The sequence below is a fragment of the Castor canadensis genome, chromosome 4 (assembly GCF_047511655.1).
Source record: "Castor canadensis chromosome 4, mCasCan1.hap1v2, whole genome shotgun sequence".
Lineage (NCBI taxonomy): Eukaryota > Metazoa > Chordata > Mammalia > Rodentia > Castoridae > Castor > Castor canadensis.
In genome coordinates, this window is record NC_133389.1 from 84,696,407 (window position 1) to 84,722,633 (window position 26,227).

General features: G+C 41.0%; 1 protein-coding gene across 4 annotated transcripts; it reads right to left on the minus strand.

Annotated features, from left to right (window-relative positions):
- On the minus strand, positions 1 to 25,178 carry Ddx18 (DEAD-box helicase 18). Of its 4 annotated transcripts, XM_074070568.1 has the most exons (16): positions 24,996 to 25,178; positions 23,495 to 23,782; positions 19,097 to 19,219; positions 17,276 to 17,411; positions 16,801 to 16,901; positions 16,485 to 16,684; positions 16,280 to 16,394; positions 14,830 to 14,969; positions 14,135 to 14,296; positions 13,647 to 13,799; positions 12,922 to 13,035; positions 11,360 to 11,416; positions 10,821 to 10,998; positions 1,519 to 9,794; positions 1,367 to 1,438; positions 1 to 1,238 (listed from the first exon to the last, which is right to left on the minus strand). In XM_074070568.1, exons 1-14 carry the CDS (start codon positions 25,078 to 25,080, stop codon positions 9,652 to 9,654), a joined length of 1,995 nt encoding a protein of 664 aa, XP_073926669.1. In that variant the 5' UTR covers positions 25,081 to 25,178; the 3' UTR covers positions 1 to 1,238; positions 1,367 to 1,438; positions 1,519 to 9,651. The 4 variants fall into 4 exon arrangements, with proteins under 4 accessions (XP_073926669.1, XP_020027650.1, XP_073926668.1 ...); XM_020172061.2 differs by having other exon boundaries at positions 1,367 to 9,794; positions 23,495 to 23,779; XM_074070567.1 differs by having other exon boundaries at positions 1,367 to 9,794.
- Between the last annotated feature and the right edge of the window lie 1,049 nt (positions 25,179 to 26,227).

The window sequence follows — 26,227 nt, forward strand, 5'->3', positions numbered from 1 at the left end:
TGGTGTAGAACAATACAAATTTATTGTCTTACAGTGGTCACAAGTCCAAACTGAGTCTCTCTGAGCTAAAATGAAGGTGTTAGCAGAACTGAGCTCCTCTGGAAGTTCTAGGGGAGAATCTATTTCCTTATCTGCTTCAGCTTTGACAGCCTTCTTTCCTCTCTGACTCTTTAGGATGGTCTTTGTAAGAACATTTGTGATTATATTAGATATATCTAGACAACCTGGAATAATGTCCCCATCTCAAACTCATCAATTTAATCACATCTGCAAAGTCCCTTTTGACATGCAAGGTAATACAGCATTTTCATGGTTTTTGGGCATTAGGATGTAGACATCATTGAGGGGCCATTATCCAGCCTACAAAGACCCCCAAAGCTCTCAGGTATGCCTGTTCTAAGAAGCTTGGTGTCTCACATGGTTTCCTGGGGAGCTAGAAACTCTCCAGGATCTGGAGTCAGGAGAGCTAGAATACTACCCTACCACTGAAATGTCAAAGACGCTCAGAGTGGCTCTTATGAAAGAAACCCATGTGAAGTATTATTTACAGTGCCTTTCACAAGAGGAAAACATGCTATTTTCATCTTCAATCTCTCTCCCTTTTGGAATTTTCTTCCCCTTTGACTAAGGATATACCAAAGACTCTTCTATCCTAAATAACTAACAATGTTATCTTTCCTGGCTACACCTTAAGCTAGATAAGTTGGCAGTTCAACAACCATTTTTGAAATAGGAGAGTGGCTAGGACACCACTGCTGTGTTGGATGCTATGTGACTGCTGTATGGCAACCTTCACTGTCCTGACTTTCCGTAAGTTACTTTGCACCTATGAGAGAGCCCAGGTCTCAGGCCCATGGCTTGACATCCATGGAAAAGGAAGAACTGTCCTTCCATTTTGGATACTGACTCAGCATAGGGCATAGCCTTTCACCACAACTACACACTGTAAGGAGGGCCCCACATCCAAATCAGCTAAGGTAATGTCGGTTACATGTGACACAGACGTGCACATGTGTGTGCATACACACATACAAAGAAGATAGCAAGGCTTAAATAAGACAAACCTTAATTTTCTGTGTCATCTAAATTAAGTGTGGAGGCAATGAGTCCAATGCCAATGTGGTGACTCCATGGTTACCAGGCACTCAAGTTCCTTCTACCTGGAATGTTACCATGTTTAGCAACTGCATTGTCCATTATGGTGGCTCACTCTTCAGGTGTCATTTCTGCCCTTCAACCTGGAAGGTGATGGGAGAAAATAACACAAAATAACATGACTGTATCTTTCTAGGCAACTTTTCAAAAGTCACACATGGATTCTTCTGACATCTTAGTGGCTAGAACTTAGCTAGCTGGCTACACTTACCTGAGGGGAGGCAAGACAGGGTTGCCTTTGCCCAGGCAGCCATGTGTAGGGTCAAAACCAGGGACTCTGTAACTGAAGACCAATGGAAATTAGGGGTTTTATTTTTCTTCAACACACAAATAAAAAGGGGTTGAGTATCTGCTACATTTTACCTTTCCTAAACAGTTGACAAGTGTCCACTGTGCTTGTTATCAGTAGGGTTCATTGTCTTTCCTCCAACTCTCAGGCCACTTGCTCTCTCTGTTAAGACTTGAATCTTGAATGTCCCCCAAAGACCCACATGTTGGAGACTTGATCCTCAGGGATAAACTAGTGGGAGGTGGTACAATCCTTAAGAGGTGAGGCCTAATGGGAGGTTTTTAGGTTATTGAAGGCATGCCTTGAAAGCGATTGTGTGACCCTAGTCTCCTTCTCATTCTCCCTCGCTTTTGCATCCTGGCCATAAGGTGAGTTGTCTTGCTTTGCCACAGGCTGCTGCCATGATGTACTGTTTCACATGGGCCCAAACACAAAGAGGCTAGCCAATCATGGTCTCGCAACTCCAAAACTGTGAGCCAAAATAAACCCTTTCTCTTGAAAGTTGATTATCTTAGGTATTTGCTATAGTGACTGGAAAGCTTCCTTTCTGTACTTGATCTCTCTGACTTTATTAAGGTGCCCTGGTCACAAGTAACAGAAAGTGATTACCTAACTCAAGAAAAAAAATTAGAAAAAGGCTCATGGAATCAAAGAGAAAGCTTGAGAATCTGACTTAGAGAAGTCAGAAACCAGCAGCTCTGGGGGTGGGACACAAAAATTATTTGACAATCCCACTGGGATTCAGATGCTGTAGTTAACAAACTTCAACTGTTTATTTTTTCCAATGATTGCATTACAACTCCTGAAATTTTAAGTTGTATTTGAGAAAGCCTCATTGGTCCCGTTCTTTCTTATGCCTACACTTCCAATAGGGGCAGAGAAGAGGGAGCAGAGATAATTCTCCAAGGAAAATTGGTGCTATTACTAAAACGACAAAAAAAAAAAAAAAAAAGGATGCTGGGTCTCCAAAAAACATATAAATACTTCCTACCTATCTCCCATTATAGAATAATAATCAATGCACTGTCTTGGTCCCACCTGCTGTGCTCACCTTACTCCTCTGCCACATGGTGCTCTCATTGTGCCCCAGCCAGGCATTTCCACCATTTTCTCTTTGCACAAGGTGTTCTGGCTACCTGGAATATCCTGCCCATCCCTTACTTTACCCAAGACACCATTACTGATCCTTCCTATTTCCAGACAATGCTCATGTTGTCCATGAGTTCTTCTATCTGCCCAGCCTCTGGGCTCCCAAAAAGCTTGCTCATGATGTATTTACTCTTCTGTCTTCTTCTCTATGTGGACTATGAGTTCCTCACATATAGGGATCACGTTGTTCATCTCTGTTGCTACACTTCTAGGTGAGTGCCTCACACAAAATTGTTACTCAAAGAATGATTATGCATGAATGAATGGATCTAAATGTCTTGCTCCAAACTCTCTTCAGATGTGTAGTCCCCATGTTAGAGCTACCCCTGGATATGTGCCTGAATTCTCAAAACTGACTTACTCCAAACTAAGTCTATCTTCCTCTCCCCATACATCAGCACCTCTTTCTGACTTCTTTTCTGTTTAATATCTATTTATTGAACTCATACTGTGCTTGTAAGACATGAGGGTACAAAGACACTCTCGAGGATGGTCTTCACAGGGTTTTCTAGCCTCAGCACTACTGACATTTGGGGCTGGATAATCTGCATTGTGGTGCTATCCTTGGTACTGTAGGATGTTGAGCCCATTCCTGGCCTCTACCCTATAGATGCTAGTAGCATCTTCCAGTTGTGACAACTAAAAATGTCTCCAGACATTGCCAAATATCCCCTGCAGGGCCAAACTGACCTCAAGTGTGAGCCATTGTTCTAGATGTAGAGACATACAGATATAGAAAATCTCAGTATGAGGTAGATGTAAGTACAACACATAGAAATGGTCTGTAAGGAAATTAAATCAAAGACTTCAAAAACACTTGTCTACGCTGATGAGCTGGCCAATAAAAGACAAAATAATAGAGCATTTTCACAGCAAGGGACAAAGGGACTAAGGTTAGTTCAGTGTTTGTTAGGCCAAAGCTGCCTTGCATTTGTTGAATGATTTCATTCTCAGAATGATTCTGCAAAGCTATCTTAAACAAATAAAAATGTGATTTTTTTCCATTTACAAAATCTGAGGAGGGTGGAACAGGTCCTGCCTGGCCACGGCGTGGGGGGGGGGTTCGTGCCAGTGGGAGGGGGAGGGGTGGGCAAAAGGTGTGGGAGGGTGAATATAGTGCAAATATTGTGTTCACATGAATGTAAATGGAAAAATGATATCTGTTGAAACTATTCCAGGAATGGGGGAGGGGGGTGATAAAGGACAGCAGTGGAGGGGGTGAACTGAAATATGAGATTTTTGATATATTGTAAGATTTTTTTGTAAATGCCACAATGTATTCCCACCCAGCACAACAATCAAAAAAAAAAAAAAAGATTTTGTAAGGCAGGGATTATCTCCAGTTAATTAGATGAGGAAAATGAACTAAGGAGGCAAAGTTAGATGTTCAAGTTCACACACACATTGGCCTTTTTATATTTGCTCATGAGTCAGTCTTTCTCTCCACCCCCCTGTGCATGGTCATCATGCCCTCTGTCATCTTAGAACCACTCAGGCTTCACACCAGCCTCACTGGTCACGCCCGGGGGATGGCAGGGCCAATGTCCCTCTGATCTGTTCCTCTCTTGATGGTGGGAAAGGGTGTAATACATAGGTAAGTCCTTGAAAAAAAAAAAAAGTCATGTTTCTGGTTCCTGAGTTTCTTCCCTTAAAAATGACATCAATCCACTTGAAAGCCACCTTAGGGGGCTGTTAACAAAGTTGGATCACTTTCCAAAGCTCATGTTTGCTGTTTAGAATTCCAAGGTGATTCAGGCCAACTGTGGTGTCTATCCTCAGTAGCAGTTATCAATACTCTTTTATTTCTGAGTTGACTGCCTAACAGTCCATGTACTCCTTGTGGATACCACTCCTTACTCCCCTTGTATGGATGAATAGGCACCTATGGGGAAACCACTTGTTTCGAACCCCAGTGTAAGTTCTGCCAGGCTCCAGGAACTGTTGGCCTGTGAGGTCTGACAGCCCCCAGCCCTGCCAGCTGCAGATACTCCTCTTGAGGCTGAGTAACACCAAAGGTATCACTTTTTCCTCCCTCCAAACACCAGATCCAGAGCAGCTTTCCTGGGATCTGTCCCTAGAGGTGGAAAGCTTATCTCTTGTTGTCTCTGGTATATCCTTGCTTAGCTGGAAACCACTTTCTCCAAGCTCAAGAGCAAGGATGCTGTCTACAGAGGGCATGAGTGTAGCAAGCATCCTGGACATTTTATACACAGAAGAGAGACAGAAAGTGAAGCTTAGAAGTTCCATTTTTGCTCTTAGTTATGAGGAACAAAAAGCCATTCTAGATGACTTACACTGGAAAGGAATTAATCAAAAAACATTAAATGGCTGCAGAGAAGGATTGAAAAAGTGCACAGGAATGAGGGTGAGTAAAGGCAGGACCACTGCTTGAGGAATGCCACACATTCTGGTGTTAAGTACAGCTGCTGCCTGGAAGTCATAGCTGGAACCACCCCCCTCAAACCAAAAATGTCCATTTTTCTCCTCACAATATGACAGATGTGGATGCTGAGATTCAGAGGGGAGAATGGTTTCTTTCTCAAAGACATGTGGCTCAGTGGGTTCATCTCCTTTGTGGACACTGACAGTGATTAAATGGAGCACAGCTGAGCGATCCCAAGACTTAGTCTGGCTCAGGAAGGTATGGGTGCCAGGGTGCCATGGTGCCAGTCTGCCTACAGCATGCTTCTTCCCAGACAAGGCATTCAAACAAAAGCACAGCTGTTTCCCTCTGTAAAGCCCAAGCAGGCATGTCTCCTGAGGGTCATGTTAGTTTGTGGATTGTTATACACACTTAACACTCTCGCGTCCCCCAAGAGCTTGTCCTAGAAACCTAACTGGGGATGACAGGAGATGCCAGAAAAGACAACAGCCAGAAGACCAAACATGCATAAAGCTGGGGCCAGGTAGGCTGCATGGTCGGGAGACATACCAGCCCCCTCCACCTCCAGTGAGCTTATTATGTATAGTAGCAACAAAAGGTGGAGAGGCATTTCTCCATGGAGGGGGCGACACCACGATCCTCAGGAACAGGAGGAACCCATGACAGCTTCTTTCCCAATGTAAACATTAAAGGAAAAAACAGCTGTACTGCATCTTGCCCACTTGTGCAGCTGAGGCTGTGCCAACCCAAGCATGCAATTCACCAGGCATAACTATGCTTGCTCCCTTCTGTGGTTTGAGGCTGTGCCAAACTCAAACACGCAGCTTTTTCAATACACTTGTCAGCTCCCCACATAACACCATCTCCTGTGCTCAGCATTCTCACTTCACAAGATCAGAGTTTTTAGTAAGAGGTTGCACATGTATGGATTTTAGATTGGTTGTGTGCAAAACTGAAAATGAAACTCACTGGGAGAGATTCTTGGCTCCACCAGAGGCCTACTGAACACAATCTCAAGGTGATGTAACAAGAAAACCTTATAGACCACTGAAACCCAAGGAGGATGCAGAATTTTCAGGCCTGGATTAATCTGCATTTTTATTTAATTTGAAAGACCATATTGTAATTGTTTGACAACCTCTAGATTTAATCAGCCCAAGAGGGACTTGGTGGGTATAGCTCAGTGGTAGAGCACTTGCTTAGTATGTACAAGGTCCTGGGTTCCATCATAAGCACTGGATGTAGGGAGGAGGCTGGCCACATTTATCTGTATTCTCAGTATAGTTTTTGGCACCCAACAGTTTTTTTTTTAATTTTATTTTTTTAAAGTTATTGTTGTACTGGGGATACACTGTGACGTTTACAGAAGTTCCTACAATATATCATACTTGAATTCACCCCCCTCCATCATTGTCTTCCAACTGGGTTTTAATCCATGAATTAGGATACAGTTGCCTTCACCTAACAGCATTAACCAGAATAGCCTTAAAAATGACATTGATCCACTTGAAAGCCATCTTAGGGGGCTGTTACAGAATTGGACCACTTTCCAAAGCCCATGTCTGGTACTTAGAATTCCACGGTATTTAGGCTGATTGCGGTGCCTCAATCCTGTAAAGCAGAAATCAGGAGGATCACAGTTCAATACCATGGGCAAAAAGTTCAGACTTCATCTCAAGCAATGGCTGGGCACAGTGGTGTGTGGCTAGCATCCCTGCTATGTAGGGAAGCACAAATAAGAGAACTGTGGTCCAGGTTGGCCTGGGGCACAAAGTGAGATCCTAGCTCAAAAATAACCAACACAAAAGGGACTGGAAGCCATTCTTATTCTCTCTGCAGAGATGACCCACTTCCAATTTGTTGAAAGTGCATTCCTTTCCTAATAAACTTTACTATCACTTTCACTACAAAAACAAAACTGCAGAAGTAGGGTACCTGCCTAGCAAGTGGAAGGCCCTGGTTTCATTGCCCAGTTTTAAAAAAAAAAGAGATCCAGACCATCAGAAATCTCATCTGTATCTAGAGGCCCAAACTTGCTCAGGATATAGGATGCTTAGACATCTAACATGTACAGAACACCGTGCCAAGTGCGACCCTAAGCACTTTGTTAGCTTATTTGATTCTTGCCATCTTATGAAGTTGGCATCGTTATTTTCACTCAGAAGCCAGGCTGACAGAAGCTGGTAAGTGGTATAGCTGGACACTGATCAAGGAATGGCAGTTCTAGGGCACGCACATCAACTGTTATGCAATTTATGGATAAACAAGATCCTGTTTCAGTTATCATGAATACAGATTTACACTAAACTGGCTAAGACTAAAAAAGAAATTAGGTAACAGTAATGATTAATCCTCACTTACAGACCACAGAACCTAAAGCTTCTATTGCGTGTTGGGATGTGCTAGGCTCCCTCCCCACCCATGCTGCCTTCTAGGATTCAAGGATGAAGCCACTTAATCCCACTTGCCAACTACCCACATCTACAACCAGCAGCCGTGCTCTTAGCACAGGAAGACATAGTGCCCTGAGTAAATGAGCCTTGCTGTGCTGCTACCATGACCCTGCTTCCTGGCAGGGCTGAGCAAGTCTGGGTGTCTAGAATTCCTCGCCTTGATCATCCTGCTATAGATAGGACAAAGTGCCCAGCAACTACTTAAAATGGCCTGAGACATGTTATTACAGTAAGGACCAATCTTTCCACCTTCAGTTTATACAGGCATATTTTTCTCACAAATCTGCAATTTGAAATACTGGGGTCAGCAAAAGCAAGTCTTGGTCTAGTGCACCATGACACATTGGGGCACTAGAATGGGAGAGCTAGACAGGACAAGCAGGTGTCTAAGGACCTAAATCCTGTAGGCCAAAAGCAAAGATGAACACAACAGAATCATAAAAATGTAGGATAATTACTTAATGGTTACACAAAAAGTGTTATGAAATAAGGTGGTTAAAGTAGTAGGTAGAAGATGGCTTTGTTTTTGATAAAAAATTTAAAAGTATACACATACATATAAAACTTGGCATGTTAAATGTCAACAGTTCCTTCTGTTCAGTGATTAAACATTCTTCCCTTTGCTTTTGTGTATTTTCTGAAACACAGTTGTTTATGAGACAAATGGTTCTGAAGAGTCATATGCTACATGTTAGGAATCCAAGAGGTCAAGGTAGGTACCTGCAGTCAAGATCTGAAACCCATGTCTAGCCAAGGCGACAGCAGTCAAACCTAGAGGTAAAACACAGCTCTTTTCTTTTCCCACTGAAATGCCTTTCATCCAATTGTTTCCTCTACATCTGATGTTCTATGTGTGACTACCTGTAATGAGACTTTGTATATTAACTGGCACAGCCACAAAATGCTAGCAACTTTGGTTATGAATTGCTATAAAATGTAACTATTTTGTACTTATATACAGGAGACACAGTAGAAATCAAGTGCTCCTACAACAAAAAACCCATTTGACCAAATCACTAACAGCTATTTTTTTCTGACCTATTCATTTTCTTTTTGGTGATACAGAGGTTTGAACTCAGAACCTCAGGAGGGCATTCTAACATGTGAGCCATGCCCCAACCCCTTTTTATTTAGTTATTTAGTTTTTTAGTCCAGGCCATCCTGGACCCAACCCTCCTACTTATCCTTCTGTCTCTTGAGTAGCTGGGATTACGGGTATGAGCTGGGCGGGACCACACTCAGTCCCTTTATTCATTTTCAAATGTCACTGCAAATGTATTTTTGTTTCACGGATCTGAGAGAGGTCATCTCTCACAAAGAAACTAAGGATATCCCCTGAACACTGTCATTAGTTGGCCTTAAGAGTACTGGTAATGGTCTTATCTCTTAACACTGCAGAGCTGGAAGGGCTACACAAATCCAAACCACTTCGCAGTATCTAAATGAGTACCATTCTTCATTAGTATTTTTTAAAAGGTCCCGGCTATGTTACCAAACAGAAAACAGAATATCACACCCACACTGCTCAGCAATATTGAGGGCCAACAGTCCCAGTCCTGTTCCTCCTTCTATAATGTTACGACTGCCGGGGCACTTTATTCAAATACCAGTGACAAGGGCTGGCAGAGTAACTCAAGTGGTAGAACACTTGCCTAGCAAATGAAAGGCCCTGAGTTCAAACCCCAGTACTATCAAAAAACAAAATAAGCCAGTGACAAGTAAGTGTGATTTCTTGTTTTGTTAAAACAAAACAAAACAAAACCACAAAAAGCAAAAACAAACGGAGAATAGCTACTTGGTTTAAAAGTGAGGCCTTTACTTTGAGGGGCACCTGAGCTATTTCCCAAAGCACTACCATCTTACCCTGGTGCATTTTCAGGGGGGTCCAGACTACCATGAGGCTCAAGAAATCATCCCCCAAAACAAACAGATTATTTTCTGCATTACAGATGAATCACATTCACTTGTCCAGTATACTAACTCATTTTTTGTGGCAAGTTGGCATAGTAACCCATGCCACAAAATTCTTCATACCAGAAAGACACAAAACTAATTATATTAAAACAATGATAAATTTTTTGGTGGGGAGTATTTGAAATTAAAAAATATTGTATTATCATAGTAAAGACTGAAAATACTCTAAAGGACATAAAAATTCTTTTGTAGCAAAAGGAAGGAAGAGTTGTTTCATGGCAGTAGGTCAAGGTGGAAGGAAACTGTCTTCAGTGAGAGAACTGCCTGCTGTCCGAAGGCTTTCTGCTAATGTGCTTAAAGATTTTAGACTTCTCAACTTTCTTGGTTTTCTGGTAGCCAAATCCCCCACCACCTCCTCTCTTCTTGAGCTTGCCTTCATTGCTCTTCACATCTGCAGTTAAACGTTAAGGAAATCAAGCAGCACAGATGGTGAACTGCAAGCACGGCTCCTCTGTCACCCCTGTACTATACCACGGCAACCTGCGGATGTGAGACTGCAACAAATCTGCAGATTAGAGGTAGCCAAGTGCTCGTGGATCAAAATGAGCAAGTATGATTTTAAAACCAGGTTTAACAGTCACACTAATTATTTCTTCCACACAATAAAATTCAACACAAGCAGAAATAAGGAGCCACGAGGTCAATAGGAACACAATCCAAAGTACTGCCAGTGTACAACAAAAGACTTTCATTTCTGTTCAGACTTGATTTAGAAATGTTTAATCAAGCAAAGGAGCTGTTCTTCCTGTCATATGATCATTAATATTCATTCATTAAAGTAGATACTTAATGTCTAGAATGGGGATGGTGACCTGGAATCTAGTTCTCTGGTCACCTCAGCAGTTATTACTATATCATAACACATCTTATCTTAGCTGGTGTAGTTTCTTCTGCTATCAATATGGCAAAAAAAAGCACATATTACAAATTCTGAAAGAATTAATTGGAGGCATTTTTTTTGGTCAAAATTTCTACTTCCTTGCATGAAACCCTCCAATGGCTATAAGGGCTTTAAACTACATGGAAGGGCCTTCCTTTGTCTTTAGCTGTTCTTTCAAGTATTATGGACAGGGATGCCTTAGCAACCACATGAGGTCTGCTATTTTACCTCTGTATTTCTGCCTGGAATGCACAACCACCTCTGCATCTCAGTTTCAGTCAAATTCCTGTCTTTTTGAAGTCTGAGTCACAAGCTGCATTGTTCCTGTAATCCCCATCCCAGTGATTAATCCTTGCTCACTCCATCCTACTTCTATACTCTATGTAAGCACAGACAGACAGGTAGATGCTGACCAGGGTGAACACCCAAGTCTCTGGCTGGCATCTGAAGCACACACCAACTTGCTGCTAAGCCCGAAATGCCCATCAAGACTTTGGCCCTTGGTTCCAGCATGACTTAGTAACAAACAAAGGATACTCAGATCAACAAAAGGAGGCACTTTGAAACCGAATGACAGAGCAACTTGAGGCAAATTTAGGTTATTAACATTGAAGATCTGTTTCAGAGAATGAGAATCGTATGCTCGTATGTATGACTTGTACGCTTCCTGGGCTGACTTATGAAGAAAGTAGTTCTTTTCAATAAGTTTTTCAAGCTGAAACAGAAACACTGGTTTTAATAAAAATAAGCAAACAAAAAATAGACCTCAAATATTAGAAAAAGTTATCCTGCAAGAAACATTTGTTCTAACATGCTTGCTCAAGGTCTAGGTTTTGGATTATTTGCAAAATTACACAGCAGTAAGATAGATGTCAAGTTGTATAGGGCACAGACTGAGAGGAGGAAGAGAACACAGCAACCTGGTAACTGCATCCTTAAGAAACCTTAAGGATCCCACGGTCCAGGCCCCCATCTTATGAAAGGGAAGACTTGGAGCACACCTACTGCTCACCAAAACCCCATGGTGACAAGGTGACCTCTTACTCAAAGATAAAAGGGAAAAAAGAGCAGCATACCTGAGACTGAATGTCAGAAATTTTTGACCAGGAAAAGTCAAATTCATTTAATGGAACCTAGAAAACAGCAAAAGTATAAAGATTAGTGATGCAGGATGACCAGCACTCAGACTGTTGGATGGATAAAGTGAACAGTATTCCAAACACAGGAATAAAGTGATGGCACCATGCAGTGTGATTTCAGGGCAGCTCACTAGGTACTGAGGACAGAGAAAGGATGCCTGGGCCATGGAATCCATTTAGGATGGGCACCGAAGCCTCCCAACATCAATGGAAAGTCCCACCTTTGCTCTACTGAATTTGCATGAATCGTGATCAGGAGCCTTTTCTTTCGGCTTGGAAGGCTGAAGGGAGGAACTGAACAGGGCAATGAACTGGTGAAACAGTTTCCTCTAGGATCACTATGGTCCTGCTATTTGGAGTGAAGAAGCTTGGAGTTTCTAATGAGAAGGACCATTAGTCCCTTTCCTCCATGCCAGGAGCAGGGACCAACACCATCTTGCCCATGACTGGGGTTTGTGACATCAGAAGCCATAATGACCACAAGCTCCCACAAAGATCTGTTATCAGCCATCATTTATTAGGTAACTGGAAAATCACAAGACCTGTGCCCATGGTCTAGACCCTATATTTAGAACAAGTACTTAAAGTCTTGTGGGTATGTAGAGAAGAGAGGTAAATGATGGAGTAACAACTCCAGGAGCACTTGAGCCATGGAAATGTCGAGAGCTGGAGATTAGGGATTGTTTCCCTGAAGAGGCAGCAGCTAGTTAAACCAGAACATTCTGGAGAACCAGGAGAACAGCTTCTAGAGACAGTGTGCATAGGCTGAAGGGCAACTTCAGGAATTGCACCAAGTTGCTGGGACGGGGGGAATTTCACTGGTAAGACTGCTGAGAAGGCAAGTATCATAGAGAGAGCCTGCCAGAAGTCCATAAAGCCTAGCGACAAAGGGGCCACTTATGGTTTCGATGGACTAAATTCTGGTATGATGGAGAGGCCAAAGCCAGATATATTGGTTGGAGATCGAGTGGGAGGTAACTGGGAAAAATATAAAGCACTTTCCCCAAAAGGGAGGCTGGGGGAAGGCAGCAGCAGTAGCCACTTTAGACACTGTGGTAGGAAAATAGGAGGAGGGATGAAGTTATAAGTAAGAGTCTTGAGACTGTAAGTGCTGACTGCAAGCGAGACAGGTCAGGAGGTGAGGAAAGGGGCAGGAGCCAATGTGGATCCCACCATTTCACACGAGGCAAGAAGGAAAAACACGAGGGTAAGGAGATGCAGACAGGACTGCAGGAGGCAAAGATGACTGGGTACACAGGGCTGCAAAAAACAGGGAACGAGAGATTGGGGCATAAAAGCCATTGCTAACATGGAGCTGGGGAATGTGACCCACACTTTCTGGGTCAAAAGCACATAAAACCTCCCTTGCTTACCTACTATACTGTTTTCACAGCACTGCCCTGACCTAAGATCCCTGTAACACATCTAGACATGGCACTTGCTAACAATCCCTATGCCAAGAGGAATCTTTCAAGATTTTCCAAGCAAAGATCTTTTACCTTGGATTGCTTCAAGTAACGAAGGAAGCCCAATTCTTCAGGGCGCAAAATAAGCAAGGCATGACCTCTTCCATTTAGGCCTCTGGCCGTTCTACCCACACGATGAATATATTCCTTTGGTAGAGAACGAAAAAGGGGTTCAGACACTGACTTCCACAACAGCTGTGCCCAGCACACTTGTACTGGGGTGGTGTGCCTCCCGCAGGGTGGGCTACACTAACATTCATCATACTCCCTACAACGCTGGGCCCACAATCCCTCTGCAAACAACATCCACAATAGTTCAATGACAAAGGCCAAAAGAAGGTTGTACACAACGTTCCCAGTAACATCGTGATCTAATAAATTGAGTGTAAGTATCTTCCATCTTCAAAGTGGTTTTGACACATCACTTTTAAATGCTAGTCAACAGTTTATTATAACCCACTATTGTGAATATGTAATACTTCAAATACTACTTATGCAAATGTTATTTCCTTAAAACAGCTGTTAGTCTGGACACATCACTACCAGGATTTAGTGCTCCTACCTTAAAACCCACTGATGCCCCCTGAAGCTCCCTGCACTTTCCGTGGGCCCTGCAAAGCCCTAATCACTTATCTACTCCAGAGAAGTACTGCAAGGGCTGCTCATTGTGGTAAACCTCATGGATGTGAAATAAGGGAACCAGGACAGTAAATACACTCAAGTACAGTCATTCTAAAGACACCCAGGGATGTAGTTACCTTGGGGTCATCTGGAGGGTCATACTGAACAATCCAGTCGACTTCAGGGATGTCCAGCCCTCTCGCTGCCACATCTGTACACAACAGTATCCCTGAATCTGCATTGCAGAACTGGAAGAATGTGGTTGTACGCTTGTTTTGCTTCTGCTTTCCCTAGATTAAAAACAGAACACACTTTTTAAAGCTGGAATCTGGAGTTGTTTCTAGGAAGTTTACATGTTGCACTCCCAACTATGGAGTTGTTACCCCACTTTATTTCAAATATACTCCCTACACTGTGTCCTATTTCCTCAACCTGACTGCAAGCCTCTCAAGGACAATGTCTCCTACTCATCTTGAAGTCCTCATCCCTCCATACAGCATCTATCACCCAATGGTGATCAAATTACTCAGAATTATGTTCAGAGGAGAAAGCAATAACTCCCATAACACAACAGATAGGACTTTGTAAGCATAACCCAGTTTTTAAGTTCATTGTAATCACCTACATGAATGGCCAAGACAGGCAAATCAATGTAGTTTAGCAACTCATAATGGTATTTCACAGATTTACAGGATGAAAAGAAAACCATCACTTTCTTCTTTCGGTTCTTCTTGAGGAATGTGAAGAGCAGAAGGAATCTCTTTTCAGAGGGACAGACAACATATCCCTAGAAATGTCCAAGTAAAACAGATACAAATTACTCAGGTAGATATTTTCACCTTCATGAACCAATGTAATTTGAACACACTGATAAACAGCACATATATTTCAAGGGCTTTCTAACAGCATTTAAAACCTAAACCAACATCTAATTAAGAAAAATACTTGACTCACCAAAAGACCTAACCTTAACGTTCTTGTTTTCATCAACCCAGTTTGCACCTGTCGCCTCTTTTCTAACTCTGCCTTTCACGCATGTGTGCCCAAGAGCTCACCTTACAGGAATCATTAAAAGCTGTTTTACTGATCTGGAAATTGGCCAAGGTTAACAATGCTTCCCACTTAGCAAGCAGCATCAACTGAGAAGAGAGGTGACTGAATCAGGAATTCTGATTCGCAGTACCAACTGAGTTAGAGACCCAATGTCCAAATTTTCTACACTACAGTTCATTGACCCATTTGTTCTTTTGAAAACTTCTAAATTATTACAAGGCTGTATCAAATATGTCCCTTACAGTTTTAACTTATTTATAAAAGTACCTGCTCAAGACCATCCACCGTGGCATTAGCTTTATCATCATCAACACCAACATACAATGGCTCTTTTTTCAGAGAAATCCTGGCCAAGTCTTCAATTTTTCGAGTTTGTGTGGCAGAAAACAGCATGGTCTGTCTGCGTGCTGAAACAGACATACATGAAAATAGCCCAAATCTTTACAACTGCTTCACAATTACGAACACCCTAAGTAGAAATGTAAGGAACAGGGGAGGTGCTATTCCTATAGACTCTACAAATATTACAAAGGGTAAGAAGCACACACCGTTAACTTTAGGTTTATACATTTGATGACTTAGAAGAAATGGACAAATGCTTTGAAAAACAAATTTCCAAATCTCATTTTCAAAAACCTGAACAGGTCTGGTGATGAGGCTCAAGAGGTACAGCATGAGGCCCTGAGTTCAAGTTCCAGTACCAGCAAAACAACAAAACAAAGAACCTCCACCCCGCCCTAACCCACCTGAATAGTTGGGGTGATTAAAACTTTACCCGCTCCATTCCTCCTAAGTAGTTACTATAAGAAAAGGAGATATATGCCCATATGACTTGTAGATCAATGTTCATAGCTACTTTATTTGTAATAGTTCCAAGCTGTAAACAACAGAAACATCCACCAACGCTTATCAACAACTGAATGGACAACTGGTATATTCATGCAGTGGAATGATACAGAGGAATAAAAAGAGCTACTGATATATGCCACAGTATGGATGAATCACAAAAGAATTTGCTGAGTGAAATAAACCAGAGCAAAGAGTACTTACTACATGATTCCTCTTACATATATCTTAGAAAATGCAAGTTAATCTACAGGGACAGAGAGCAGATCAGTTGCCTGGCAGAGAAATTAGGTGTGTGAGGAAAGGAAGGCCGTAAAAAGAAATCAACTTTTGAGGATGAGGGACAAGTTCATTATCGTGCTTACAGTGATGGTTTCCAAGGGGTACAAATGTCAACGACTTTTAATTTTTGAAAACTGAGTATTTTAAATATGTACAGCTTAATATGTCAACTATATACTTTGATAATGCATTAAAACATAAGTCACACAATAAATTGGATTATGGCCTTATTACAGATATGCTGCAATAGTATAAGATAAGTACAAATCAACTATAATATAAAAGACAAGCAGACTATGGTTACTTGGGAGACTGTACATAAGGTAAGAAGGTAAGATGGCAGAGGACGGAATGAGACATATGTTAGTATTATTCAACTTGCATTATAACCTCTGAAATGGCAAAACTACTATATAAAGTCAATAGTAAGTTTGATGCATGTATTACAAATTACCTCTAAAGTTGACTGGCACAACCTCTTCACTTAGCCATGGTAAAGTTCTGTTTTAATACAATAGTTTTCCTACAGGAACAGCAATCATCTACTTCTAACTACTTTGTAAGCCATATGTGCATGCTACCTACTTACTTGGTAAAAGTTTAATAATTTGCTTTAATTCCTCTTCAAACCCAACATCCAAGATACGATCAGCCTCATCAATGACGAGACACTGCAGGTTTTTATACATAAACCCCGGAGTGTTCTAATAAAACAAAGGGAAAGAAAACTGTCAATTGTTAAGTTTATGTTTCACACAAGACAATAAGAGAGGCAGTTCCTAACAGGGTTCTACCTGCATATGGTCCAGGAGACGGCCTGGAGTAGCCACAATAATGTTGATCCCATTACCAAGTTTCTGTGCTTCAGCAGATCTGTTACTGCCCCCCATGATCAACCCATACGTGTGAACGTGGTGAGTCATCAGCTCCTTAAGAACACCAAAAGTCTGCATGGCCAGTTCTCTAGTAGGTGAAAGAATAAGGACTCCTGTTCCTAAAAGGCAAGAAATGACAGAAGGTAAAAAGACAAACCACAGTTGTCACCATGAATTCCCAAAAGCCACCACACACTTCTAGTGAAATAATGACAGAAACAGATCAAAAGCTTACCATTCCTGGGCATGAACTTTAACTTGACAATGAGTTCAATAGCAGGGATGAGGAATGCAAGAGTTTTGCCACTGCCTGTTTTTGCAGCTGCTAGAAGATCCCTAAGTATTAAAAAAAAGGAAAAAAAGAGAAACACATCTTATCTACTCATTTGCAAATATTTACTGAACCCACCATGTACTATGCATAACGTGTTTTACGCACTAAGCTAGACTATGAAGAAAGAGCAGGTTCTGCCTTTCCTATCGCTGATATCAACCACCTGGGTTACATATCTAACTCAGAAAAAAGAACTGTATTACAGAACAGAAGTGAACACTTTTATTCAAACATCAGCAAATAAATTAGAAGTTTTTAATGCAGGCTGGATACTACTCAACAAAGTGTTAAATCAACACAACACTTTGGTATTTTCTTTACAATATCATATTCCTAAAAATAGACATGCATATCTGAGCATCAGTGTTAATCATACCTGCCTTCCAGAAGTGGTCTAATACTTTTATGTTGAATCTCAGTCATGTTTGTGAAGCCCATTTCTTTTATTGCCTTCAGAGTGTTTTCATTGACAAGATTAGTTAGAGAAGCAAATGAAGTATCCTCAAAAGCACCTAAGCAGGAGACAGTTCATCATTAGCAAACTTACTTCCTTAAATGTTAAATGCTGTTAATAGTCACCTCAACTGTTTTTTACAATAAGACTATATCCCAATCATACCTACTGAAGACAGTAAGAAAAAACTGCAGTTTTTACAGTCTCTTCATTGCTGGTAGCTAACATGATTCAAAGTCTAGATCCTATACCATAACAAAATAAGGGGCAGAAAAAAGAGGTATAATTGAGCTACTTATAAAAGTAAAAACATTAAGCATATAAACACTGAGCCTAAAGTTGACCACAAAGTAGTTAATCTCACTCCAAAAAGACAACAGAGAAGAATCAGAGTCACTGAATGTTAGCCTGAACCCACATGTCAAGTGGTACAGTGGTACTTCAACACGGCAAGGCATCAAAATACTCCAGAAAGCTCACCACCCTGCTATGCCCAGGCTGTACACCAGGCGTTTTCAGACTTAGCACCACTAATGGTCCCCAACTTATGAGGAATGGTTCAACTTACAAATTTTCAACTTTATGCTGGTATGAAAGAACACCCACACACCCATTCTGCTTTTCACAGAATGTAGTTTGAGCTACATCTTCAAGCAGGATAATTCTTTGTTATGGCAGGCTGTACAGCATCCCTGACCTCTACCCTCTAGATATAAGTAGTTCTGACAACCAACAATGTTCCAAGTAATAGGGTGGCCAGTCTTACTGGTGTGCTTGGACCAAGGGATTCTTGGGATGCAGGACTTTAGGTGTTAAAATTGTGAAATTTTGCTAGGTGCCGGTGGCTCATGCCTGCAAATCCTATACTTGGGAAGCTGAGAAGAGAAGGATCAAAGTACAATGCCAGTCTGGAAAAACAGCGAGACCTCCATGTCCCAACTAACGAGAGCAAAACAGAATGGAGGTGTGGTTCAAGCGGTAGAATACCTGCTTTGCAAGTGCAAAGCCCTGAGTTTAAGCCCCAGTCCCACCAAAAAGCAAAGCAAAAATCAAAATAACAAAAAACAAACTGGGAAATTCTGGGCGAATGGAGACGAGTTAGTCACTCTTGAGAGGTAAAATTGCTCTGGTTGAGAACCACGGCATAACTTTTGCAATTTTCCCCCCAGGGCTTTGCAAGTGCTCTACCACTGACCTACACCCCTAGCCAACCTTTGTAATTTTGAATAAGCATGTCTGGGGTTGGACCTCAATATTTTAGTAAGCAAGCAAACAGACAAAAAAGCTCAAACCAAACATGAGCTCAAGTAATTCCTAGACATTTCTGGTCAGGAACTGTGAATTCTTGTCTAATTTCTTTTTAAGAAAAAAGGTTAAAGGAGGTTAACTTGGCATGTCTGTTTCTTAGTAATGTTAACCTCATTCTTCCCCTTTATTAGTAACTGAGTCTGTATGAAACTTCTGGGTCAATGGTTTTCCTATTGCAGCATGGATTGGGCCTAAGAAAAGAATAAACCAAAGGAAAAAAAAGGATCCCGGAAGCAAAGCACGTATCAAAGTACTTGTGTTAGGCATGGACAGAACAAAAATACTAAAGTACCACATAGTAGAAGATAAAGAGAAAAAAAAGCAACAGATATATTTACTTTTTCCAAATAAATTAAGTCGCAGCTCAACCTTCAATCTTGCAACAGAAACATGACACTTCTAAGAAGATACACTGAAAAACCCCCAGGATGTTACCTGTCAGTCCCAGGGGCAGGCTGGGCACTTCACTGTCCTCTTCCTCATTGCCTGGCTTTTCCACACTGTCTTCTGTTTCTTCAGAAGCCTTGGTGCCTTCTTCAATTTTTGCTTTCTTAGTATCTTTGGTTTTAAAAGAGAAAACAATTTTTTTATTAAAAAAATATCACAAAAGATCTGTGATGCAGAGGTGTATTTTCCAAAGCTTAATATATTCAGTATTTTTAAGAATTTCTTCATGAAAAAAGACCTGGTTATATTTAAAAACTCAGGGTACACACAGATTTGTCAACAAAACATTTTTAGATTTCTTAAAATAATATACTACCTTAGCTAAGAAAACTTTATATATTCCACTAGTCAATGTAAGGATACTAATGATGAGTTCCTTCTTTTGGAGGAAAAAAAAAAGCACCTATCTGATTAATATAATTTAAAAAATCTGCTTACACCCCACTCATGCCATTCATTTTCTGTAAAAAACACTTTTGTTTTAAAGATGAACAGAAAAATCAGAGGCTTCTTGTGTTTCCAGAGAGACTGTAAAACAAGGGCAATACTTACTTAGCTGGGTGATGGAACATGGGCTAATAATCATGGTGAGGGAGGAGAGACAGGTCTTCCTAGCTTATCGCTTTTACATTCACAACTTCCACAAAATGGTCCCAAACTACCCATCTAGTTCCACTTCCCTTATCTCTCTTACATATTCCATTCTGGGTCAAATGGTTTTACTACCAAGTTGGACTTTTAGAGAAATTTATGGCACCTATTGATGCTAGTTTGATCAGAAATGAGGAATCTTTGTAGCCCAGGACTGGCCTCTTCACTGTATTTTACTGCCACAGCCCTGGGAAATGACCAACCCTGTTAAGATACACTTGCTCAAAAGCCATGGATTTTATCACCTGGCCTCTCTGGTTTATCAATTTTGTTTTCTTTAGAATAGTTCTTACAGTCTGTACATAATTAAAATACCCAGTACTGGGATTCACTGCAGTGACTGACCAGAAATAAGGTCACTTCCTTGGACATACTCACAACAAGAATCCTGAAGTCATTAACAATTTTAGAAAAGGATTACAATCACGTTACATCAAAACTAATTCTTAACCCTTAAGATTTTCCCTTTCTTTTTACTTTTTGTTTATGCAATTTCTCACAAGCTACAAATTACTTTACATGCAGCATGAAGACAGCCATGTACATTTGGAAAAGTCCAAAGTTTCTTTCTAAATAAATGCTTTACTTCAGGTAAGATACATCAATAGGATGTTCTAACTCAGGCTGGTAAACTTTCTATAATGAGCCAACAGTGAATACTTTCGGCTTTGCAGGTCATATTGTCTCTGTTGCAATAAAGACAAAGTGAGCTAACGGACACTGCTGTGATTCAATTAAGAAAATAGGTGGAAGGCTGAGTTCGCTGATTCCATCCTATCCTAAGTTGAGATTTCCAATTGTCCACAGCTCAATTAAAATGCCCATTTCTTCACCCAGGTTAAATTCAATCATCTTCCTTCTCTTTCCTCCTCTATTATCTGGCCCATTTGATTAAGTTGGAAATTATTGTTCTATTTATTCAAAATTTCCCTAACTGCTGTTGTATATATTTTGCAAGTAAGTCTCCATTCAAAGTGGAGAGGAACCAAAAAACTCCTGGTCACCATAAGCAGCTTCAGCAAAGTTGCAGGATACAAAATCAATCCATAAAAATCAGTAGCTTTCGCTATACCAACAACAAACAGACTGAGAAAGAATATAGAAAAATAATTCCATTAACAATAGCCTCAAAAAAATAAAATACCTAGGAATAAACTTAACCAACGATGTGAAAGATCTCTACAAGGAAAACTACAAACTACTGAAGAAAGAAATCGAAGACGATGACAAGATAGATCTCCCACGCTCATGGATTGGAGAATCAATATTGTGAAAATGACTATATTACCAAAAGCAATTACCAAAAGTTCAATGCAATTCCCATCAAAATTTCAATGACATTTATCAGAGATTTAAAAAATCAACCCTACAGTTCATTTGGAAGCACAGACCCCAAGTAGCCAAAGTAATACCGAGCAAAAACAGCAACTCTGGAGGTTATCCCAATACATGAAGTCAAACTATACTACAGAACAACAGCATTAAAAACAGCATGGTACTGGCACAAAAACAGATATGAAGGTCAGTGGAACAGAACAGAATGAATCCACTCAGCTATGCCCACCTGATTTCTGACAAAAATACAGAATGGAAAAAAGACAGGCTCTAACAAATGTTGGTGGGAAAACTGGATGTATATGTGTGCAGAAAACTGAAACTAGAGCCATGCCTGTCACCCAATTCAGGTACCAACTCAAAGTGAATTAAGGACCTTAATGTAAGACCTGAAACTTTGAAGCTAGCACATGAAACAGCAGGGAATACACTGGAATTAATAGGTATAGGCAATGACTTCCTCAATAGATTTCGAATAGCTCAACAACTAAGAGAATGGATTGACAAATGGGACTACATAAAATTACAAAGCTTCTGTACAACAAAAGAAATGGGTCACCAAATTGAAGAGGTTGCCCAAAGAAAGGGAGAAAAATCTTCGCCAGCTATACAGCTGACAAGAGTTTGATAAAAAGAATATACAGGGAACTCAAAAAAACTAAACTTCCCCCAAAAATCAATGACCCAATAAAGAAATGGGTAACTGAACTAAACAGAACTTTTTCAAAGGAAGTCCAAATGGCTGAAGAACACATTAAAAATTGCTCACCATCCCTGGTCAAAAAGGAATGCGAATCAAAACCACACCAAGATCCCACCTCACTCCTGTTAGAATAGCTACCATCAAGAACACCACCACCAAATGTTGGTGAGGATGTGGAGAAAAAGGAACTCTCATACACTGCTGGTGGGAATGTAAATTAGTACATTCACTATGGAAAACAGTATGGAGGCTCCTCAAAAAACTAAAAACATAACTGCCATACAACCCATCAATTCCACTCTTAGGGATATACTCAAAGGAATGTGAGAGTCAGCTTACAACAAAGGCACATGCATAACTATGTTTATTGCAGCACTATTCACAATAGCTAAGCTATAGAAATAGCCAAGATTCCCCACTACTGATGAAAGGATTAGGAAAATGTGGTATTTATACACAATGGAATTTTATTCAGCCACAAAGAAGAGTGAAATTCTGTCATTTACAGGTAAACGGATAGAACTGGAAAACATTATCTTAAGTGAAGTTAGCCAGGTTCAGAAGGCCAAAAGCTGCATGTTTTCTCTCACAAGTGGACTACAGACCTAATACAAATGCAGCAATATTACGAAAAACTGGTCACAGATGAGAGGGGGAGGGTAAAAGAAGGAAGTTAAGGAGGTGAATATGGTTGATGTAGTCTCTATACAAGAATGAATACAGAAATTTGAACTGGTTGAAACAACCATAAGAAAGGAACTAAAGTAGAAAGAAGAAAAATAGAGGAGATGAACCAAATCAGGCTATAACACATATATACTTGGAAGTACCACAGGGAAACCTCCTGTGTACCTATCTTAAATAAGCAAAGACGTTATTTTTTTCCCCTTTCTTTTGCAAAATTTAAAAACAGGAGGGCAGCGCAACAGGTCCTGTGGTGGTGGGGGGGGGATACCAGTGAAAGGCAAGGGGGGGGCGGGGAAAAGGGGGCAAGGGTGTGGATGGGAGAGTGAATATAGTGCAAATACTGTGTCCACATGTATGTAAGTGGAAAAATGATACTTGTTAAAACTATTCCAGGAAAGGGGGAAGAGGAGATAAAGGATGATGGAGGGGGGTGAATTTAAGTATGATATATTTGATACACTGTAAGAACTTTTGTAAATGCCACAATGTACCCCCATCTAGAACAACAATGAAAAAAAAAAAAGAAAAAAAAAAGAGTACTATTAGGTTATTAAGAAGTTAACAAACTGACTAAGGAATAATAAATAAAATACTTAAATTTCCAATAGTCCCTTAACACAAAAAGATCTGGGAAGATAGATCCCACTATCAGATCACATTTCTTTAGCATTATTAAAATTATGCAATTCCACTCACAAATATGGAAAATAAAATACTTTGTTATAGTATGAGCTGTTTATCTTAAAAAACCCAGTTAACTGCCCCCACCCCAAGCAAATTCCTAGTTTTAGGAAAGATTCTCTAGATTTCCTTCAAGGTAAAAGAATATAAAAACACAACATATTGCTGAATATTTTGAGAAAAGTAAAATGTTTCAGTTACTAGTCTGGCATCCTAGAGGGCATACAGGATTTTTATATATCATGTACACACAAAAATAATAGAAGGTGGAATACTACTTGTGAAAAACTGTATGAATGGCTGAAGTCCAAAGAAAATGAGGTACTTACCAGGCTCAGCATCATTCACCATTTTCCTCTTTTTCTTCTTTTTCTTTTTTGATTCAGAATTAGGAGACTGTGTTGTTGTTTCTCCATTGGTTAATATAGTAGATTTCTGGGGAGATTTTTTAACTTTTCCATTTTCTACTGTGTTTTCAGACACATCTCCATTTTGTACTTCTGACAAGCCCACATTCACAGAATTTTTTTTAATTTTTTTAACTTTTCCAACTTTCACTGTTTCTTCCAGCATATTTCCATTCTGAGTTTCTGAAAGGCTGACATCTGATGCTCCTACTTAAGAAGTTTGGGACAGAAGAACTTTAATGAGGTCAAATACTAAAAACAGATGGGATCAGACAATTGAAAAGACCAAATATACATGTTAGTATTAGAAATTTGATAAATGTAACTAACCAACATATTGGATGACATTTATTGTAGTCATACACTACCATTTCTCAATCAACCCCAACTCTCCTAGACTGCAGTAAACTGAAAACGATTAGTGAAGCCAATTATGTCTCATATTTGTCATATACAATTACCCGAGAATATCTTTACAAAAGTTTTCTTGTTTAAGAAAATGTAAGTAACACCATCACTTGTTCAAATTGTTACTTATACCTGCGCCAAGAACTAGTAAGGCTAACTATTATATAGGAACTGGAAATGCAGGGAAACTTCAAAACACATCCCTAGAGTTCACAAACCCATTGCCTTCTTCAGAATTCACATTACTATCTTTTGAAAATCACCTATGATGAGACAATATGCCTCTGACATTCCTCACTGTGGAGTTCTATCTTATTTGGAACCTAAACAGTTGACACAATTACTTCAATAACTGGTGCACTCTTAGGAAACTGGGACCACAAATGAGGCAAGAAGAAAGGTGACATTCATGTAAAAACCCTTTTAAACCACTGTGCAGTCCACAAAGAACTCTTAAGGAATTTACAGTCTGAAGTTGGGGGGCGACAAGCAAATGGGACAGAAAAGTTTTGCTTTCAACGTGTGCAGATGACCGTTTCTGAACTTAAAATGAGGAACGGAGAGAGCGAGCGAGGAGATGGGTAGAGAAGGGCAATGGCATCAGGAAAGCTCTGTGACAAGAATGATGATGCCACTCAAGCTTTTTTGGAGGATGAAATATAGGAACTGTGTAAAAGGTGGGAAAGCAAGGTGCATAGAAATAAAGTCCCACGTATCTGAATGGAAACGGGGTGGGGGCGAGGTGGAGAAGTGAAAACAGGCAAGGTGAAGTGCACGAGGACAGGGTTAGTGGGATGCCTTGCCGAAAGCCTGGAAGGCTTATCAATGGCCAACTCGATGGATGAAATGATGCTGAGAAAGGTCGGGGGTCAGTTTAAGGCCACGCGGCAGGGGGCAGCGGCGCGGGACAGATGGAAGGTTGCCCCGGGTGTCGGCTCGCACTGCATCGCCACAGGAAGCTGCCCGCGCCACCGCCCGCGGGACCCCCTCGGCCACCCAGCCCACAGCAGCTCACCCTGTAGCTTTAGGTTTCGCTGCCGCAATTTGAGGTTCCGTTTCTCGATCTTCTTGCGCAGGAGTTTCATCTGCAGGTACGACATGATGCCAGACAGACACCTTCACAGGCAACGCAGCACGGCCGCTCAGCGAAAGGACTGACGTTACTTCCCTTCCGGCCGCACGTGCACTTCTGCGCCAGCCGGAAATGCATCACTGGGACGCTCCGGCGGCAGGGGCGGAAATGCTTCCAGACGTGGTACCCTTAGCGGCCAGACTCCGCGCACCGCCCCCTGGCGACGTGGAGGCCGCGCTGGGCTGCTGTGCTTGTTCACTGTGTGCCAGAGCAGTTTGGGAGCTTTGGTAGTTTGAGTTTCCCCTTGACAGAGACAAAAAAAAAAAAAAAAAAAAACCAAAAAGTCGAACAGAGGGCACATTTAATCATGCACCTCTGAAATCCTGCTGTCCTTCTCTGCAAAAGTATGTGTGCAATGTATTTAGGTCTGCAGAACTTCTTGTCCAGACTCCCTAGTACCTAACTCTCTTGCCTCAAAATTTGGTTATTCGCCAATTGTTCACTCATTCATGGGTTATTTTTGAGCATATTTATGCTAAGAGTGCGTGATATCTGTGTTCAAATACTGTAGACAAAATAGTGCTTACAGGGCTTCCCTGGAGAAGACAAAAACAATTTACAGAAAACTATGGTGGATGCAAGCAGGAAGCAATGGAAGTGCGTCAGGAGCAACATCCTCGTCTGAGAATAGGCCTGGGCGTAGACTTATCCAGTACCCACAGCAGGTACTTAGAACTTGCTTTGGCTAAAAACCACCGACACTCCATTTGGCCCCATAAATTAACCAAAAGCAGGATAAATTCCTGGCAGTCCTGCTTTCATTTTCAATCTGTCTCCTTTGTTTTAAAAACTTGGGCTAGACATCTGCTTAACTCTCCATGTTGGCATACTAATCACTCAAGAGGTGTCTGTCTAAAAGCCAGTGATGCCAACCTATCTCATTCCCCTTCAAGGCTGGAGGCACACAGTCAAGGTATCTGTCAGGATGTCCCCCACCAAAAGGCAGCTGAAAGTATCTAGTCATTGTCCTAAACCTTCAGCCACCATAAATTCCATGAATGGCAGAGCCTTATAGACAGATCACCCCATGATGAGACCACGCCTAAGCAGCAACAACCTCATGGGAACTGGATTATCTCCTCAAGCAATAAGGAAATCTTCCAGCTACTTTTCAG

Bases quoted from the DNA above. Each gene is read 5' to 3' on its own strand.
- Ddx18 (XM_074070568.1), bottom strand. From the start codon at position 25,080: ATGTCGTACCTGCAGATGAAACTCCTGCGCAAGAAGATCGAGAAACGG. The intron at 14,970-16,279 runs GTAAGTAGGTAG...TGTCTGTTTCAG, and splicing joins AATTATTAAACTTTTACCAA to CACGCAGACAGACCATGCTG. The intron at 13,036-13,646 runs GTAACTACATCC...TCTCTACCAAAG, and splicing joins ACCCTCCAGATGACCCCAAG to GAATATATTCATCGTGTGGG.